The sequence below is a fragment of the Anabrus simplex genome, chromosome 1, assembly GCF_040414725.1.
Source record: "Anabrus simplex isolate iqAnaSimp1 chromosome 1, ASM4041472v1, whole genome shotgun sequence".
Classification (NCBI taxonomy): Eukaryota; Metazoa; Arthropoda; class Insecta; order Orthoptera; family Tettigoniidae; genus Anabrus; species Anabrus simplex.
In genome coordinates, this window is record NC_090265.1 from 1,336,992,206 (window position 1) to 1,337,012,126 (window position 19,921).

Sequence of the window (19,921 nt, forward strand, 5' to 3'; positions counted from 1 at the left end):
GAGAAGTGGGCTATGTTTGGAAGTTCTTATGATGACTAGCAGCGTTGATAGGTCCCGGGCTGCTGTAACGGTTACTGTTCAGGCCTGTTGATAGTATTCATATCTCTTGTCGTGGGAGTTTCATTACAAGATTTAAAAAACCGTGCGAAGAACGGGTAATTTCACTAGTAACAAGATACTCAGGAGAATTGTTTCTTACTCGATCCTTACCTATAGTCAAGGCGGTTGCAGAAGTCCCAGGCGGAAGCGTCGCATACTACAGGCCTGTCTGGAGGTTCCTCCAGTACTGAGAGTCTCCAGAAGCTTTCGGGCATAGCACTCAGGTTAAGTGACAAGTAGAAGTCCTCAGCCAGCTTGAACATTGCCAACGGTGTGTACCCCTAGAAACATAAAGATATTTTAAATGGTAAATTTAAAAGAAGTGAAATGTTTAAGACAGATACCTTTCTTAGTTTATCCAATTTTTTTCAATTTGTTTTGCGTCGCACCGACAAAGATAGGTCTTATAGCAACCATGGAATAGGAAAGGGCTAGAAGTGGGAAGAAAGTGGCTGTGGCCTTAAGGTGCCTTGTGAGAAAATGGGAAAACACGGAAAACTAACTTCTGGGCTGCCGACAGTAAGATTCGAACCCGCTATCTCCTGAATGCAAACTCCCAGCTGCGTGACCCTAACCACACGGCCAACTCACTCGATTTTATCCAAAATATAACTCTTAGTTACTTGTGACATACAAGTTGTGATAGAATAATATCAGTGAAGTAAAACATTATCTTAAAATACCACTGAATTTCATGGAATATCACAAGGCTCTGTAAGTGCTAGAGGTGATGACTACGATGTCTCTAGCTCCTTAATGAAACTTGAACGACAATCTACTGGACATACTTAAACTACTCTTACCTGCTCGATCATTCGTGGAGTGACGTCCAAGAAGTTCTTCCCAGGGTAGGGGATGGTGACATCAAGAATATTGCTCCATGTTTGACCCCACATGTTCCCTGTGAACAAAAACTCTAATTAATTCACACTTTATTTTTAAAGATCGATGACTATATAATAGCTGAAGTGTTCGGCTCCGTGGATAACTGATTAACACTCTGGTTGATGGTCTTCGGGTTCGATTCCTCCCCGGACCGGCGTTTTTAACATTGAATGGTTATTTCCCGTGGTTCGGAGTTTGGATATTAGCGCTGCCTTCAACATTAGATTTCATCCTAGCCAGGGCCAATCCTCACAGACGGGCAGGTCATCCACGGACGTCAGCTCGAAAGACCTACACCAGCTCTCTCTGGAAGCCACATGCCATTATTGTCATTATATTAGTTGGAATAGACGTTAGCACCAAGATATAATTAGAACTAGTAATCAGACCTCACCCCATACCTAGAAATGAGAAAATAGTAAATTTGTTTCTTAACGAATTCAGGTTAAATAAACAACAGAAAAGCACTGTCTGAGTTACACTACAGTGCACTAAGAATAGAAACCAAATCCAGGGGGATCACAACAGACTGCTTAGGATTTGCCAACGATATTGCCGTTCTCCCAAACGACGTAGACCGCTAGAGCTCAAGTTGAAATGTTAAAGGAAATTGCCAAACAAACTGGCCTGCAGATATCGTTTGAGAAAACAGAAGTAATGGCTAACATCAACGAGGCCCCACCAAAACTCCATACAAAATATGGGGACATCACACGAGTAGACAAATTCAAATACCTGTGTGAGATCATCTTGAAAAATGGAGTGGACAAAGAAGCACTTCAGAAGCGAGTACGCAAACTGAAAATAGCCTACCAAACATCCTGCACAATCTACAACAAAAAATGCCTTTCCCAAAACACCAAGATATGTCACTATGAAACAGTTCTGAAGCCAGTAGTTCTGTATGCAGCCGAAACCCTGTCTCTAAATGCCAACAAAGGACTTCTCGAAGAACTGGAGAAAAAGGGAGCAAAATTGTGAGAGGAATCTTGGGATCAAAGTACAGAAATGGAATCCATCAAACGAGATCCAACGAAGAAGTCTACAGCAAAATAGAGAAAATTACTGTCACAATCCGAAAAAGGCGGCCACGATTTTACGGTCATCTGAAAAGAATGGACGGAAGAAAGTTAACTAAAGAGATCTTTCACTTTTTTGATTCAGACCCCCAAAACAACAATTCCCTGGTTTAGAAGTACCAAAGAAGACCTGCAAATGCTACATATCTCAGCTGAAGACGCCTTTAACAGAGATCTCTTCCGCAAGAAAATATTGACGAACGGGCTAAACCGAGACGAGCAACCGATGAGAAGACACGGTGCCCCTTGGACAGAGGAGCGTAAGCAGGCCCACTCGCAAAGAATGAGGGAAATTTGGGCTCCAAAGAAGGCCAAGTTCAATGTCAAATGCAAGACGACTTAACGTGGTCCTTGATGGCCTCAGCGAATTATATTATAATAATAATAATAATAATAATAATAATAATAATAATAATAATAATAATAATAATAATAATAATAATAATAATAATAATAATAATAATAATAATAAATCTTCCATGCGATGTTAAACTACCAGGAAAAAAAAGTCTCAGCTAAGAACTTGCTGTACTTCCAATCTCGCATGCACACCTCTTTCTTCGTGAAATGAAAGACTACTGAATGCATAACTTTATGAAATAAATTCGTATGATAGATAATGTATTGGATACATAGCGAAGCAAAGTCATCTCCGTACAAGCCACGAAGGAAATTTGGAGAGGTGGAAAGTAAAGGCTTCCACTTGGTGGAGAAGAGTGGTTATCTGCCCGGCCACCTTTGCCGCTAGGAATTAAACTGTACTCAGTTTTGGTGTAGGCTGAGTGATGCCCATGGCTATGTGCACCCCCGGAAGTGGAAATCACGTTTCTTCAATTTTGTTACTTCCTTACTTAGAATTGAACCCACGTCCTTCCAAGGAATATTGGGTACATAATATTTGTTAATCACCGAAAGAATATATCACTACTTACCCAGAATATGCTCTGGTAGCGGTGCCTGGCGGCTGATTTTTTCTGGTCCATAGAGGTCGCGAAGTTTTCGCCGAACATAGGCATGTAGTTGCTCGTATAGGGGCTTCACCTGTTCCCACACCTCATCCACCTCCAGGCGGAAAGAGCCTTCCGATTCATAGGGGTACATCCAGTAATCTGCGTAGTCCCTCAGACCTGCAGCACAAATAGAAGTCTTTGATTGTTTGTGGTTTAGAAGGATTTATCTTACAGAACACATTCATAGAGACGCCTCCATACAGGAAAAATTAGCGTAAACACTTACAACATACGACCGGGTGAATCCTACGTAACCAGAATATTGAGCAGTACTGCTGAAGAGGATAATGACTTTGAAATTAATGATGATAGATTTTTCATGTTTGTCCCCAGTGGTATACTTGATGGAACTCCAGTACTTCAATGTACTGAAGAAAATAATTATGGTTTCATAGTAAAGAGTTGCATTTAAAGAAGAGTAAATTGGAACATGAATATGAATCATCTTCCTTTCTTGACAGCCACGAACCCACTTCTCCGTAGTGACCACTGCTCCTGAACTTCATGGTGCAATCGTAGTGGACTGCAATCTCCCTCTACATGTAGCTAAATTTTTATGAGTGTTCCGATGCTAAGGAACAATGAGAAACTCAATATTTTCATGTAATAACACTTTTTCTTATCATTTTTACAGAATACCAGTCCCACTTTTGCCATCTCAAAGTCCCGTTTTGGTCTCGGAGAAACATGGTCAGCCTACTTATTGTTCATGTAATTCTCAACAGTATGTCACAAAAGGTAGAATGTTTTCTATTTTGTTTCTCTTCTATGTGTGTGTGTTTTTGCAAGTTGCTTTACGTCTCACCGACACAGATAGGTCTTATGGCGATGCTGAGATAGGAAATGACTAGGAATGGGAAGGAAGCGACCGTGGCCTTGATTAAGGTACAGCCCCAGCATTTGTCTGGTGTTATAATGAGAAACAACGTCCTACTCGTTGGCTGAATGGTCAGCGTACTAGCCTTCGGTTCAGAGGGTCCCGCGTTCGATTCCCGGCCGGGTCGGGGATTTTAACCTTCATTGGTTAATTCCAGTGGCCCGGAGGCTGGGTGTTCGTGCTGTCCCCAACATCCCTGCAACTCACACACCACACTTAACACTATCCTTTACCACAATAACACGCAGTTCCCTACACATGGCAGATGCCGCCCACCCTCATCGGAGGGTCTGCCTTACAAGGGCTGCACTCGGCTAGAAATAGCCTCACGAAATTATTATTATTATGGAAAACAACGGAAAACCATCTTCAGGGCTGCCGACAGTGGGTTCAGTGTTCGTATCGCTCATTGAAATTTGTGCCCTAAAGACTATGCATTCATGTCCTGTGGCCTTTCGCGTTAGGAAAGACGGTGAGAAATAATAGTCTGGGTAGTAAGGTTCCTAGAGTGAACGTGCCATTAGTGTATCTCATTCATGCCTTTCTTAATTCAAAACTCTGCAACTTTACACTGGTCTGAGTTAATTTTAAAAGAAAAAACTGGGCGAGTTGGCCATGCGGTTAGGGGCGCGCAGCTGTGCAATTGCATCCGGGAGATAGTGGGTTCGAACCTCACTGTCGGCAGCCATGAAGGTGGTTTTCCGTGGTTTCCTATTTTCACACCAGGTAAATGCTGGGGCTGTACCTTGATTAAGGCCACAGCCACTTCCTTCTCACTCCTAGGCCTTTCCTATCTCATCGTCGCCACAAGACGTATCTGTGTCGGTGTGACATAAAATAAATTGTAAAAAAAAAAAATGTAAAAGAAAATGCAGCCATTGCCTGGTAGAAAAGATCTATATTCAGATAACTATTAAAGAAACTTCTCAAAATGTTTCAGTTCAGGAAATCATTACAAACGCTTCTGCAATTATCTCCAGAGTCGCTAAAGATACGAAGAATAGCACGTGGAAGGCCTGATAACAATATAAGATATTCAGTTCTCCTGTTTCGTTAATACATGGCTGATAGCAAATATAATGTTACTGGTTAAGAGTTACAGAAGTTTGTAAGATTATTACGAAAAGAAATCTTCTTCAAGAGTACATTTACAAACAAGTATAAGTGAAAAAGTAAAATTATAGGTGAAATTTATGCAATTCAGAGCGTCAAAACTGTGGTAGCTACCATTGAGACGAGCCGCCTCGTTGCTCAGGTCTACGAGCTGCTCGTACAGGTCTCTCATCTTCTGGCCTGTCTGTCTCCTCCACTCCACCCATACGTGCTGCAGTTCATCCCAATCGCGACTACGAGCCATGATCAACGTTAGTGCTGAAACAGACAAAGAGCATATGAACCAAGTGACACAGGAAAATGAAAGAGAGGAACAACATTCGATAACTTCTCACTTTTTGACAGCTGATTAAGATATTTCAATAAAGATACACACAATGTCACAAAAACCGTCAGTACGTAATAAGGAAATGGGAACCACGGAAAACCATCTTCAGGGCTGCCGACAGTGGGGTTCGAACCCACGATCTCCCGAGTACTAGATACTGGCCACAATTAAGCGACTGCAGCTATCCAGCTCGGTAAAGCCAATCATTAAATATAAAAATTGATTTGACATGAGTAATCACAACAACTTTCAGCTCACCTAATCTTTTTGCCAATTTTCACATCTGTTGGTTTGCCAGAGAGGGAACGATATGTGCTCGAATTCTTTCAGTTATGTCGAAGTAAGAATTGCCCCGTGAGTGGACCGATTCTTCAAGAAAAAAGCAAGAGAGATTGTTAAACAATTAGACATCAAATTTTGAAGCAATAATGAGTGGTAACATCGTTTTCGCAAACGCAGCAACACACAGTAACTTCCAGTGTTCTCTGTGATGAATCAAAAATAGCAGAAGATTGGAACCGTAAACTTCCTGACATTACCTTTAGTTTCACAGCAGAAAACATATTTAATGTAGAAGAAACAGGGGTAGACTATAGCCAGGTACCAACACGTTCGTAGATTGAAGAGGGTGAAACGTGTAAAGGAAGGAAAAAATCGAAAGAAAGATTTACACTTTTGTTGCAGTAGACGTGGAGAGCGCTACCAATCAGAAAAAAAAAATGAAAGGAAATTACCTTCCTGCAACGTGATGTCACAATAGCAAATCGTGGATGGCTGAGGATATTTTGGTGACTGGCTTAAAGAAGTAAACTTTAAAATGATAAAATAATCTTCAGGGCTGTCGGGTCCGAACCCACTATCTCCTTAATGCAAGCTAATAGTTACACGCCTCGAACCGCGTAGCCAGTTCGCTCCTATATCCTGCTCTGGTAGCCAGCTGAATATGATAGTGGTGGACACAAGCGTATTCTCAGCTGCCGTGACATTTCTCCGGATGGTGCTCACTTATTTTGAGACGCTGAGGTACCGACATTTTTCCCCACAGGTTTCTTTTACTTTTACCTGCCGGTAAATCCACCGACACGTGGCAGGCGTATTTGAACACCTTCAAATAACACTGTACTGAGCTGGCATCGAACCTGTCAACTTGGGCTTAGAAACGTCTAACGTCTGTATCACTCAGCGCGACTATTATTATTATTATTATTATTATTATTATTATTATTATTATTATTATTATTATTATTATTATTATTATTATTATCCTTTAGACATCTTAGAAATCATATCGTCAAACTGTACGTCACAAGTATTCTCGTGGTGGTGGATGGCGTACAAATAAGACGGGAATTAGATGATCGAATAACAACCAACTTATGTGAAGTATATTTCAAGTACATTTCAATCAATTCTAAACGTTTATTTACATATATAAAGTAATGTCAATATATAACTAATAAATGAGTAAACAAATCTTGTTAGTGTGACATGATATTGATGACTAGGTATGTGATACAGGCACCGCAACACTTACCTGGTTCCAGAGTGAGACCACACCGAAAGGGCGCGTTGTACGCGCAAATAGAGGCCCTGTAGTAAACAGTAAGCATGTCGTTGATCAGCCTGTTGTACTGAAACAACATACAAAAGAATTTGTCAATTATAGCAAAAGTAAAGTGCAATTAAAATAAGCAAACCCACAAACAAGAATAAAACAAAGAATATATTAAATTCCCAGGATCTAATCACATATCTTTACCACGAGGGTTGAATAGTTAAATCACTCACTAATAGATTTGTTCGTTGCTCACGGGTTTAACTGAAGAAGGTGAGTACAGTATATGTAACACACACCCGAAACTGTCGACAGAAACGAAATTATAATCGAACTAATAAAAAATTTAAAATGGAATTCCTGTATTTTGAGGCTGATTATCACATGGAAGCAAGAGCGTGCACCTTGGCATTATGTTTCCAACTTTGTAACAATAATCTAATTATATCTAATAAAATACAATATCGCAACACCAGAGAAAGGAAAATAATACACTCATTCGAAAAAATGCACACCATGAAAGAATCGCGCGAGTACAATGAAGGTTGCCACACAGTATCGTTGTAGGCTGACGTGTGCCCGTTCGCGTTTAATACTAATTCGTTGTACGCCTCCGTGACTAAATGGTTAGCGTGCTGGCCGTTGGTGCCGGGTTCGATTCCCGGCAGGGTCGGGAATTTTAACCATAATTGGTTAAATTCGCTGGCACGGGAACTGGATGTATGTGTCGTCTTCATCATCATTTCATCCTCATCACGACACGCAGGTCGCCTACGGGATTCAAATTGAAAGACCTGCATCTGGCGAGTCGAACTTCTCCTCGGACACTCCCGGCACTGAAAGCCATACGCCATTTCATTCCTCTGATTCCTTGCGCGGAAGTGCCACTAGGTGCGTACATGCACCTTCCTCATTCATTGATGCAAGTCACCAATAAGGCCTTAGTAGCTTTGCGAGCAGTGTGAGCCACAGAGCAAAGTTGAGTGAATACGTATCATGCCCCCACAGCACATACGATAAGCCCATGGCCAGCGAGATGAGTTTGAGAGAGGCCGCATCGTCGGACCAAGAGAGTTCAGGTTGGAAGTTCGGTGTATTGTTCGCAACTACACTGTGCGTTTGGTATCGGACGCAGTGGGAACGTGAGAAGGTTCGGATCGACCTCGGCGGACCACCAGCAGGGAGGATAATTTGATTTCATCATGCGACAGGCTGTAAGCACTCCACGTGTGTCACTGAGCACGATCCAGAGAAATGCCAAAGCAGCTGAGGATACGCTTGTGTCCACTAGTAGCTCTACCAGACTAAGATATATATACTGAGACCGAGCTCGATAGCTGCAGTCGCTTAAGTGCGGCCAGTACCCAGTATTCGGGAGATAGTAGGTTCGAACCCCACTGTCGGCAGCCCTGAAAATGGTTTTCCGTGGTTTCCCCTTTTCACACCAGGCAAATGCTGGGGCTGTACCTTAATTAATGCCACGGCCGCTTCCTCCCCACTCCTAGCCCTTTCCCGTCTCATCGTCGCCATAAGACCTATCTGTGTCGGTGCGACGTAAAGCAACTAGCAAAAAAAATAGAAGATATACTGAGCGAATTGGCTAAGCGGTTCGAGACGAGCTTGCATTCGGAAGAATGGACACCACAATCGGCAGCCCTGAAGATGTTTTCCATGGTTTCCCGTTTTCACAACAGGAAAATGCTGGGATTGTAACTTAATTAAGGCCACAGTCCGTTCTTTTCCTATGCCATGGTCACCATAAGACAGTGCGAAGTAAAACGAATACCAACAAAGCAGGATGTGACGTCGCGGTTCTGCCTGAATACAGACGACCGCCGAATTCGAGTCTGAAAACGTCCTTGCCAGCGCAGTGATCCACGCTTCACACACTGCTCCAACAGGAGCTGTCTTGGTATGGGATGCCATTTGCTACGATTTCCCCTTCCTACTGGAGATAATTGAAGGAACCATGATGGTGCGGCGATATGTCCAGGAAATTTTGCGATCGTGTGTGCTTCGCTTCCCTCGTTAAGGGAGGAGACCCAGCTTAACGAAGGGGAAAATAGGTTAATATTCATTCGATTGTTAAATATGCTACAATTGTTGTTGACAATTGCTGCACATATCCCAGTATTGGCATGCTTCCTGGCAACCAGAAGCAACTTCAATAACGTCAGAATTTTAATAATTTTAATATTTTAAAATAAAATGTTCAAGATTTCCCACCTTTGTAACAATACATCACAGGTTCCCTTATAAATTCCAAGTTTATAAGAATTTTTGTACTTTTCCTTTTTAAAGTGTGTATCAAACCTCCAGCTATAAAATGAACCTCAATTATTAACATAGACTGTGATTTGGTTTTTTATCGGGTTTTTATTCCGAGCACAAGACAATATTAATATTTTTGTAAATAAATATGTTATATAAAATCTAATTTAGATCCTATTGATCTGAATGAGGTACAGATTGTAGTACAACACTATGAGAGGAAACTTTGAAAAAATCATAATTATCCGTGAAACAATAAGAGAGTTATGAAGGACACCGTGATATATTGCTAAAAAGGCGGGAAATTTTGAACATTTTATTTTAAAGTGTTATAATTGGAATTTTGACATTATTGAAGTTGCTTCTGATTGCTCTGAAGCATGCCAATACTGGGATATGTGCAGAATTTGTCAACAAAGTTTGTAGCATATATAACAATCGAATGAATATTGGTATATTTTCCCCGTGTTAAGCTAGGTCTGCCCCCTTAAGCTCGACAACTCGATTTTCGTGCAGGATAATGTCCGACCTCACACAGGACGAGTGCCTCTAGCCTGTCTTCGTGATATCAACATCCTTCCTTGGCCAGCAAGGCCTCCAGACTCTCGCCCGTCGTTGAGAACGTTTGGGAACATATTGGACGGCAACTTCGGCCAGTGACATCCACGACAGATTTCGAGGGAAGTTGAGCCAGTTGCTATAGGATCTCCCTCACGAGAATACCCGACCTCTGTATGCTGCCATGCACGACTATATATTGCCGCCTGTCTTCGAGCTACAGGTGGTCCTACATCGTACTAAGTGCGTCCTGCACGTGTTTCTTACCCTGCAATAAATACTTGGTGTGGTGCAATATTTTGATGTTTTCTTCATATTACCATGTCTTGTGCCTGAAACACTTACGTGCTTGTGCACCTTCGGTTATTACGTATTGACAGTGTAGGGATTTGACTTATCTGCATTCTGACCTCGCATACACATTTGTGTACCATTTGGTTCTTTAAATCTACACCAGACTGCAGCAGCGCGCAGAACAAGCTTCTGCTGCGGACGAAGAAAGAAAGCAGAGTTATCAAGATGGCGGCACGACCAACCTCGCTTATTGGTAAGTCCACTTTTAATTAGTATATGCCTATTTTCAGCCAGGATAAAAATGTATAAACTTTACTACATGCCTAATTATCACGTTCATGTTATAATTTCACAGAATTTTTGTTGATGTGTGCACTGTTTGAGCAAAAATTACAAGGTACACACATGTGCACCTCAGGTTCAAGTTAACAGAAAATGTCTGTATCTCACTATTTCTTCTTATAGATTCTGGCTTAGGTGATAATAATAATAATTTCATGTGGCTATTTCTAGCCGAGTGCAGCCCTTGTAAGGCAGACCCTCCGATGAAGGTGGGCGGCATCTGCCATTTGTAGGTAACTGCGTGTTATTGTGGTGGAGGATAGTGTTATGTGTGGTGTGTGAGTTGCAGGGATGTTGGGGACAGTACAAACACCCAGCCCCCGGACCATTGGAACTAACCAATTAAGGTTAAAATCCCCGATCCGGCCGGGAATCGAACCCGGGACCCTCTGAACCAAAGGCCAGTACGCTGACCTTTCGGCCAACGAGTCGGACAGGCTTAGGTGATGATGATACTAGAGCCCTTCTGAACAATAGTGATGGAGAATTTTCAGATTCTAGTGATGAGGAATACATAAATGAGCTCCTGGAGGTGCCAAATAACGAAGAAGTTCCATCAGAACCAGAAATCAATCATGATCCAGATAGAAATGACTCGACTGATTCCAGTGTTACATCTCATAGAGAATCGCCATGGGTATCTAAAGTAATTGTAAACTGCTGGCTTAAGTACAAGCGTTTTTGTGTACAAGAAGAAATTCTGAAGAAAGACGTACATAAAGTTGGAACTTTAATCACAAGATGTCACTGCTAAATGATTAAGTAATTGTGTTATTGTGAAGTTACCTAAACAGACTGGATTTATTTGCTTGGTGTTTGTTTACTTCAAGAAATAAACTTTCCTCCATAAATGTCATTTCAAAAACTCTGGTCATGCACTCTGGTGCAAGGTGGAAGAACTTATAATTTAAACAAGTTTTGTGTTTCTAGGTTTTTCATAACTGAATCAATGTTCATTTATTTTTGGGTTGACAACACTTCTTTTTAATTCCGCCAGTTTTGAATCTGTCCATTTAGTATTTCTGTAATTATCTTTCAGCCTATCACAGGCCTCTGTCGCCTTTTGAATTGTCCAATAAAAATTGAGAGTGTGTGCCGCGATTAAGCTAGAATCATCTCGAACCTTCCCTTCGGGTATATAAACTGCGGCTTTGCTGGCTACCTTGTCGCATTGATCGTCGTCTTTCTGAGTGTGTGTGTTAAGGCAGGAGGCGGGACGCCTCATTCTTCGGCAGACAAAACAACAGCCAGGTAATGGCCACCTAAAATCTATCTTTCCTGCTGTCTCTGCAAATTTATCCGAGGGGAAGGTCAGAATTTCTAACTATGAAACCGTTTTAATCTAAACTTCTTCCTTTTCATGTAAAATTTCATAAAGTCTTTTACTGTAAATCGGGGATAGAGAGTGAGTTGCCCTCTCGAGCTCCCCTTCATCTTGCTTTGAGGTGACTACGATTTCGTAACTGTTTTCTTTCCTGTAATGTATTACATTTATTTTCATTCGAGTTCCCTCAGTAGTTTGGGATTAGCTCCTGTATCATCGGGCCGAGAGCCCTGTTAGGATTTTAATTCATTATTTAGGAGCGCAAGTGTACGCCTCCATTCAGTTTGTGTTCGGGCCATTTATTTAACCTGTTCTTTTTCCGTAACGCCCAGTAGGTTGGGTAATAGATACCCCTGTGTAAAATAAATTTTGTAAATCGTGCCTTGAGAGGCCAGAGATACTAAGATTTTGTGTACTGTGCCTTGAGTAGGCTGTAAGAAGTTAGAGAGCATGTAAGCATGGAAGGCTGTAATTTGTGGGAGCAAAGTGCTCTTGAATTTGGGGGATTTCTATCCTTGTCTAGATGATACCACTTTGAAATTGTAACTGTGTGAACTAGGGGCTTGAAGCCCCAAAATTGTTAAAGTTCTGAATCTTGGATCTTCCAGTTTTTGAAATTGTCGTTGTGCCTGTAACCTCATTATTTCACTGAGTGAAAAATGTGTTAAGTTCGCGATTTAAAGAGAAATATATCCTTTGTTAAAGTTTTAATTCAATTTCTGATATGGTAGTTAGATCCATTCAAAACCCGCACCTTCTTTCACCTCTTTCTGCCCCACGGATAACCCCGGAACAATAATAATAATAATAATAATAATAATAATAATAATAATAATAATAATAATAATAATAATAATAATAATGAAATGAAATGAAATGGCGTATGGCTTTTAGTGCTGGGAGTGTCCGAGGACAAGTTCGGCTCGCCAGATGCAGGTCTTTTGATTTGACACCCGTAGGCGACCTGCGCGTCGAGATGAGGATGAAATGATGATGAAGACGACACATACACCCAGCCCCAGTGTCAGCGGAATTAACCAATTATGGTTAAAATTCCCGACCCTGCCGGGAATCGAACCCAGGACCCCTGTGACCAAAGGCCAGCAGGCTAACCATTTAGCCATGGAGCCGGACAATACTAATAATAATAAACTCAAAATTAGTCTAATACTTGTGCTGTGGCAAAGCAAGCGTGTAGTTTTACATGACTGTTTGTAATGTGATCATAGGCACGAAACCTGCACTTTCATGTGAAATACGAACCACAAGGACACGATTTTTCATTTCAAAAATTGCCACATGCATTGACCTGGAACTCGAAGCCAGTCACGGTGTCACTCGGCTATTCACCTAGGCGGCCGGAGTTCAAGTCCCGGTCAACGCATATGGAACTTTTCAAATATTGAGTTATGTCCCTGTGGTTCGGATTCCACATAAAACTGAAGGTGCATCGGCTTTGATCACGATATGAACAGCCATGTGTCTGCTTGCACTCGGCTATCACGCCCCTCTGCTCGTTTTGGGAAAACCTCCATCTCGGTCCAAAATGCTGCAAGAGAATGAAGTGCTTGTTACCCGTTCGAGTTGTTCTGGTGGCAAGGCCGATGGTCCCACTACGGAGAGGAAATGCAGCTGTCGAGCGAGTCGAGGATCCTGCAACTGATCGGCAGGGATCTTGCGCACGATGTCCCAGAGTGCGCGCTGGAAGTCTCCGTACTCCAACTGTGACCTCACCTAGAGCAACAGACGTAGCAAACACGGTTAGATCTCAGTCAGGAATAAATGGTTCCATAGGTCTACGTAAGGTTCAACATCATACATAGATAGGTAAATAGAAGGAAGGAATGAGAAAAGAGATGTTTTCCATACTTTATGCTTAGTTCCAAGAATTATGCAGAACGAAGGTACTTTAAATTCTAAGGCGAAAGACGATATCTCTTTTTAAGAATGTGATCCTTTTCGTTTGACAATGGATACAGAGGCCATAGATGTATGGCATTAATCTCAGGTAGAATTAATTTGAATTCAGGAAAGGTAGAAATATTGAGCCGTATCCTGCCGGCCCATAATAATAATTAGAGTATTATTTGACCCAATATGTAAAATTTATTCATACAAGTTACAGTCTTATATGTTAAAGGATCGTATCCTAAGATAGTTGATACCGGATGTTGAGCAAGACAGTAAGTCGCTGGACATTGCTTCATATTTCCGTGTGACCGTGAGAAAGGGTGGCATAACCAAGCGTTGGCAAGGATCGACACGTGTATTAGATGCTGACCAAGCAAGATATTTCAGCCAATGGGAAATTCAGGATTTGGCAAACATGGAGGCTACACCGCGCCAAATCTTAATTCCATAATGACCAACGTGCTCAGTTGCTAAAGTCAGTTTTTGTCCTTCATCGGTTTTCCACAGTTTCAGAAGTCAGATATATTTGGAAATGTAATATAAAAATTAGAGGAAAAGATTTGCTAGTGTTTGAGCTGTGTTTTGTAAATATTAATGGTTATGAATTTCATGTTTTTGGTCCGTATTGAACTGAGAATAATATATAAGTAATAACAATAACAACGTAAACGTTTCCACCTTTTCAATACTAAAATATAATCACAAAATTATAAATTACACGGTACTAGTTTCGACCCATCTAGGGGTCATCATCAGCCATTTTCTTAGAATTTCGCCAAAAGTGATCTTTGCTCCAATACGGCTGATGATGACCCCTAGATGGGTCGAAACTAGTACCGTGTAATTTATAATTTTGTGATTATATTTTAGTATTGAAAAGGTGGAAACGTTTACGTTGTTATTATTATTACTTATATATTTTGTAAATATATCACAATTAATATTGTGTCATCATATACGACGAATTTTATGATTGGTGGTTGGTTCAGACACCCGGGAACCCCAGTATTGAAATGGCGTCACCGAAGCCTCCTCAGTAACCCAAGCTCTGGAGAGCGTCACTCTGTGTTAAATGCTTGGATAGTGCAGAAGCACAAACTCTGATTGGTGGTCGTGATTAACGTAGTGTTATTCCAGTAACAGTAACTGGTTCTAAATAATATTTTAAATTGTGCAGTTTGAAGATATTACTGTTCTTGAGTTAATGGAAAAGTATATTCTGGCAGAGTTTACTTTCAATATATAAATACGGTGTTAGTTGACCGCTGTGTAGCAAGTGTAGAGGAGACGTGCTATTGTTTCACTACTTCGCGACGGGCGCGTTTCGCGAGGAACTTTCGTAGCAAACCGTGTGCTGCTCTTAAAACTGTATGCTCACCCTTTAAGTGAAGTGTTTATTATAAATGTATCGGTGTGTTTAGCTGATCTTGTAAAGAGAAAAGGGTATTCCGGCTCGTAGCATTGAGCAGCGAAGATATTGTCAACCAAAGTCTTATGTGTTCCAGTGAATTATTTTCCAGCAAGATGATGGCTATGCATGCAGAAGAAGGAAGTGCATTCCCACATGTTAATGCTGTGATTAACATGGTGTAAATCCCTCAATCAGCGGGCATGTAAGCTGCTATCCTGGTATCCCGAGAGTCGTCATGTGAAATTCAGTTAAGACGCATGTGTTATTTTTGGCATGATATGTAAATTATGTTAAGGTACTAGGGCAGTGTAGATAGGATTTTTAATTTCATGTAAAGCAAGCCTGACGGCATGTGTTTGTTTAATTTTGTTGCTATGATAGATTCGGATACGAGAATAATGCATGTTTATTTTATTTTCATTTTGCTTTATGATTAGATGATTGGGAAAATGAGGGATTGATAGAATTAGTTGTTGTTTATTTATGCATGTTACCTAGTATAGGATATTCCGAGTTTTCCTTATATATATGCTAGAAGGGCTAGATTGACAGGTTCATCTTAATACAACGTTAAATACGTATTATTTCATTTTATTTCGGTTATTCAGAGAGACAGGTATAGCTATTCTGCATGATGCATGATTTTATGGAAGCTGACTCAAGGAGCTGCAGAACGTCGTTGTTAGAATAAGATCTTTGAAGTTAAGTTGGACTCTGTTTTGCCTGATGGTTTGCAAAGGACACGAACTGAGTCTCATAATGTGGAAGGCCATTGGGATTTATGAGAAATAAGAGATAAAGATTGCATGCTGAATTATAATGCATTGGTGCAGGCTGATTGTATGCCTGACAAGAGAAATAATATTGTGCAGATGTGTGTGCCTGCCAAGTGTCTTCTCAGTGTATTTTGTGATCAGAATGGACAGTATTAATTCCAGACTATTGAGTCTGATGTTGTTAAATGGTAAAAGCATGCTAAGAAGGAATGAATATACGTGAGTTTCCGTGTAGCCGGCGAAAGACGTTATCTCATGGCAAGCTGATTAATGGCCTTGTGTTTAATAGTAGGCGCGAATGAGACGATATTTCCTTGTGACAGCCTCGGGGGACAGAATCCAAACTTTAGCATAGTGTTGAGTTCAACATTTCTTTTCAGCTCGTAATCTACCCGGAAGTACATGATGGATGACCGCGCTGTTGAGCGCTCAAATGCAGCAGAAGGAGGCAATGTTGCCCATTGCTTTCTTCATGATATCAAGGGTTATTTATATGTTTTTCCCTTACAGGATGATGTTTTTACCTTGTTATATGTGGTTGTATACCTTGTCTCGTTGTTTTTAAAGGGAACAGCCCGAGTGCTGAAGTATTGGTGGTTTATCTAGTTCTGTCTAGATCTTTTGCAGTGAACCGGGATTCACATTAGAATATGTGTAGCATATAAGACTTTACTCGATATCCGATGTATATAGAGGTGTTTAGTTTGATCATTTAAATTGTTGTAAATATAGTATAGGATATGCCCCTAGTATTTTGCATAACTTACATAGCGTCCCATTGCGTCTTAATTATTTTTCTTTTCGTCGTAACTTTTCTTTATAATGTAACCTTTATTTAACGGTAGCATTTCGGGGACTCTCGTTTTAACTTAACTTTGGAAACCGTGTCGTTGTGATGCGATAGTGTGTAACTCCATACGGAAATACCACATGTCAGTGTTTGCGTACACTTGTTGCCATACAATATAAACAATGGACTATAAGAAGAAGCTCAGTTTTGATGTATATAAGTGTTCTTTGTTGAACTTGATTTTTGATTTCAAATTTTGTCTTATCATTCAAATAACGTTTAAACTTCCATTTATTTTCTATATTTTGAGTTCATTTTGACATATTATTATTCCTTGATTTTAATTGTTTTCTCGTAATATGATCGGGGATATTTATTAATAAATCCATCTTACCCCCTATGATTGTTTCTCATTCGTGTTATAACTCCATTTCCTGTCATTGACTGATATTTTAGTGTAGAGCTTCGACTTTTATCCTGACCCAACCGACAACCAACCCACACTCTGCCCAACCCTGAGTTAGTCGGATGTTCATACAGGAATTGAGGCATCGTCCTAGAGGGTATTCACCCTTGGGTAAGGTACAATATAAACTATTAATTATTTACATCATACCAAAGCAAATTTACTAGCCATAAAAGCAGAGGTAATGAGAAGTTTTCTTAATAAAAATAATTAATAATATTGGTTTTACGTCCCACTAACCACTTGAATGGTTTTCGGAAACACCCAGGTGCCGACATTTTGTCCCGTAGGTCTTCTCTAACATGCCCGTAAGTTCACTGACATGAGTCACCTTCAAATATCGCTAGACTGAGCTGGGATCGAATCCTTACCTTGGCCTTTAGTATTTGAGCTATTCAGCTCAAAAAGAAAATTCACGTTGGAGGAATTGTCAGTTTAATGTTTATAATGCTACAACCTAGCCTACTTCCGCTTAATTTACTGTGTTTCTCAAGAGCAAAGCAAAACAGGTCATGAAGGCCGTTACAGGAGTGGAGGCTTCCACTATCCGTAACCTCGGTACTTGGTAGGGAAGAGTGTTTAGCTCTATGCCCGGCCGCCTTTACCCCCAAGAATCAACCTAGTACTCATTTTTGGTGTAGGCTGAGTGAACCTCAGGGCCATGTGCACCCCCGGAAGTGGAAATATCATTTCTTAAATGTTATGACTTCCCCACGGGGATTCGAACCCACGTCTTTCCGGGCGAACCGAGCACGCCTTTACCGCCTCCGCCAGGCAACATCTCGTTTCTTCAGATCGTTATCCAAATATTGCATGAACATGTGAAAATATCCTTTGCATATCATAGAATACTCAAGAGTGGTAGCAACCGTTTTTCGATTATATCGTTTTTATGGGGCTTGCATTTTCTATTTCAAAAAGTAACAAGTAGTCTATAAAGTGCGCCTCTGTGGTGTTGTGATTAGCGTGATTAGCTGCCATCACCGAAGGCCCGGGTTCGATTTCCGGTTCTGCCACGAAATTTGAAAAGTGGTACGAGGGCTGGAACGGGGCCCACTCAGCCTCGGTAGGTCAACTGAGTAGAGGTGGGTTCGATTCCCACCTCAGCCATCCTCGAAGTGGTTTTTCTGTGGTTTCCCACTTCTCCTCCAGGCAAATGCCGGGATGGTATCTAACTGAAGGCCACGGCCACTTCCTTCCCGCTTCCTTGTCTATCCCTTCCAATCTTCCCATCTTCCCACAAGGCCCCTGTTCAGCATAGCAGGTGAGGCCGCCTGGGCGAGGTACTGGTCACCCCCCCCCCCCAGTTTTATCCCACGACCCAGAGTCCGAGGGAAAAACCGACCCTGGAGGGTAACCAGAAAAAGAAGAATAAGAATAAGAAATTCTGCTGTTGTACAGCTATCCCAGACGTGGAATAGTTTATTTTTCTTTGCATCTATCATATAAATGGTGGTGTATATTTACAGTGAATTACGTAAAACATCTAAACAAATATATATTTTAAAAGGAAACAGAAATACTCAAAGTGAAGGAAGAAATTAACTGAAAATTTTATGACAGATCCTCGCGCACCGAAGAGCAACTGGCGGATATGTGATGATTTTCTGCAAAGTACTGAAATATTATTGTTATTATTATTTTCCAAAGATGTGTTATTTAAATTGTCGCATTTAGGAATCAAAATATCCATTTACTTTGTATATTATGCATGTCAGATAGTACATTAGGGGAAGAGTAAGATTTCGTTTATAGCACACATGCATTTACTTGTTTAGTGTAAGACAGGGACAAGTGCTCATAACGTTACCGGTAGAATAGTTCTATCTATCTACATGTTTATGTACTTATCGATCGATCTGTCAGTTTGTCTGTCTACTCTCAAGCCCGACAGGAATTCAAGGGGTTAATAGAACGCAATGTTATCTTGCAACAGAGGCTGTGAGAAGAGCAGCACCGGGCGAGTTAGCCGTGCGGTTAGGGGCGCGCAGCTGTGAGCTTACATCCGGGAGATAGTGGGTTCGAACCCAACTGTCGGCAGCAATGAACAATGTTTTCCGTGGCTTCCCATTTTCATACCAGGCAAATGGTGGGTCTGTGCCTTAATTAAGGCCACGGCCGCTTCCTTCCACTCCTAGCCCTTTCCTGTCCCATCGTCGCCATAAGACCTATCTGTGTCGGTGCGACGTAAAGCAATTAGCAAAAAAAAAAAAAAAGACCGACCTATCTGTGTCGGTGTGACGTATAACGAATTGTAAACAAAGAGAAGAGTGGCGAAGGCGAACTATGTGCACGACGAAGATGAGTACAGTTCAGCTCAAGCAGAATAAATAATTCTTTATTTCGAACAAATTCTCTTTTCGCTCAACAAAATATGCACGTCCTATCTTCTTCTTCTTTCTTCTTTTCCTAACGTTTTTCCCACACCTGTGGGGTTGCTGGTGCGAGTTGCGTTGCACATGTGGATTTGGCCCTGTTTTACGGATGGATGCCCTTCCTGACACCGACCCTATATGGAGGGATGTAATCACTATTGCCTGTATCTGTGGTGGTTGGTAGTGTAGTGTGTTGTGTGAATATGAAGAGGAGAGTGTCGGGACGGACAAAAACACCCAGTCCCCGAGCCAGAAGAATTAATCAGAAGCGATTAAAATCCCCGACCTGGCCGGGAATCGAACCCGGAACCCTCTGAACCGAAGGCCAGTACGCCGACCATTCAGCCAACGAGTCGGACGAAATATGCACGTTCTATGTGGGGAGATAATACGTGACCTTTGAGTTTGAAATCCAAAACGTATTCCAAAGCGCTACATTGGTTCTGCAGTAAGCTCA

At 41.2% G+C, this 19,921-nt stretch overlaps 1 protein-coding gene across 1 annotated transcript in view; it reads right to left on the reverse strand.

The window, feature by feature from the left end:
* LOC136858952 (angiotensin-converting enzyme) overlaps positions 1-19,921 on the reverse strand; it is a 135,830-nt gene that overhangs the window by 26,384 nt on the left and 89,525 nt on the right. The window contains exons 3-8 of the mRNA XM_067138663.2: positions 13,311-13,469; positions 6,926-7,022; positions 5,178-5,321; positions 2,996-3,190; positions 903-1,000; positions 211-380 (exon numbers count right to left, since the gene is read on the reverse strand). Of these exons, the coding sequence (XP_066994764.2) occupies positions 211-380; positions 903-1,000; positions 2,996-3,190; positions 5,178-5,321; positions 6,926-7,022; positions 13,311-13,469 (863 nt within the window). The remainder of the gene's footprint in view (positions 1-210; positions 381-902; positions 1,001-2,995; positions 3,191-5,177; positions 5,322-6,925; positions 7,023-13,310; positions 13,470-19,921) is intronic.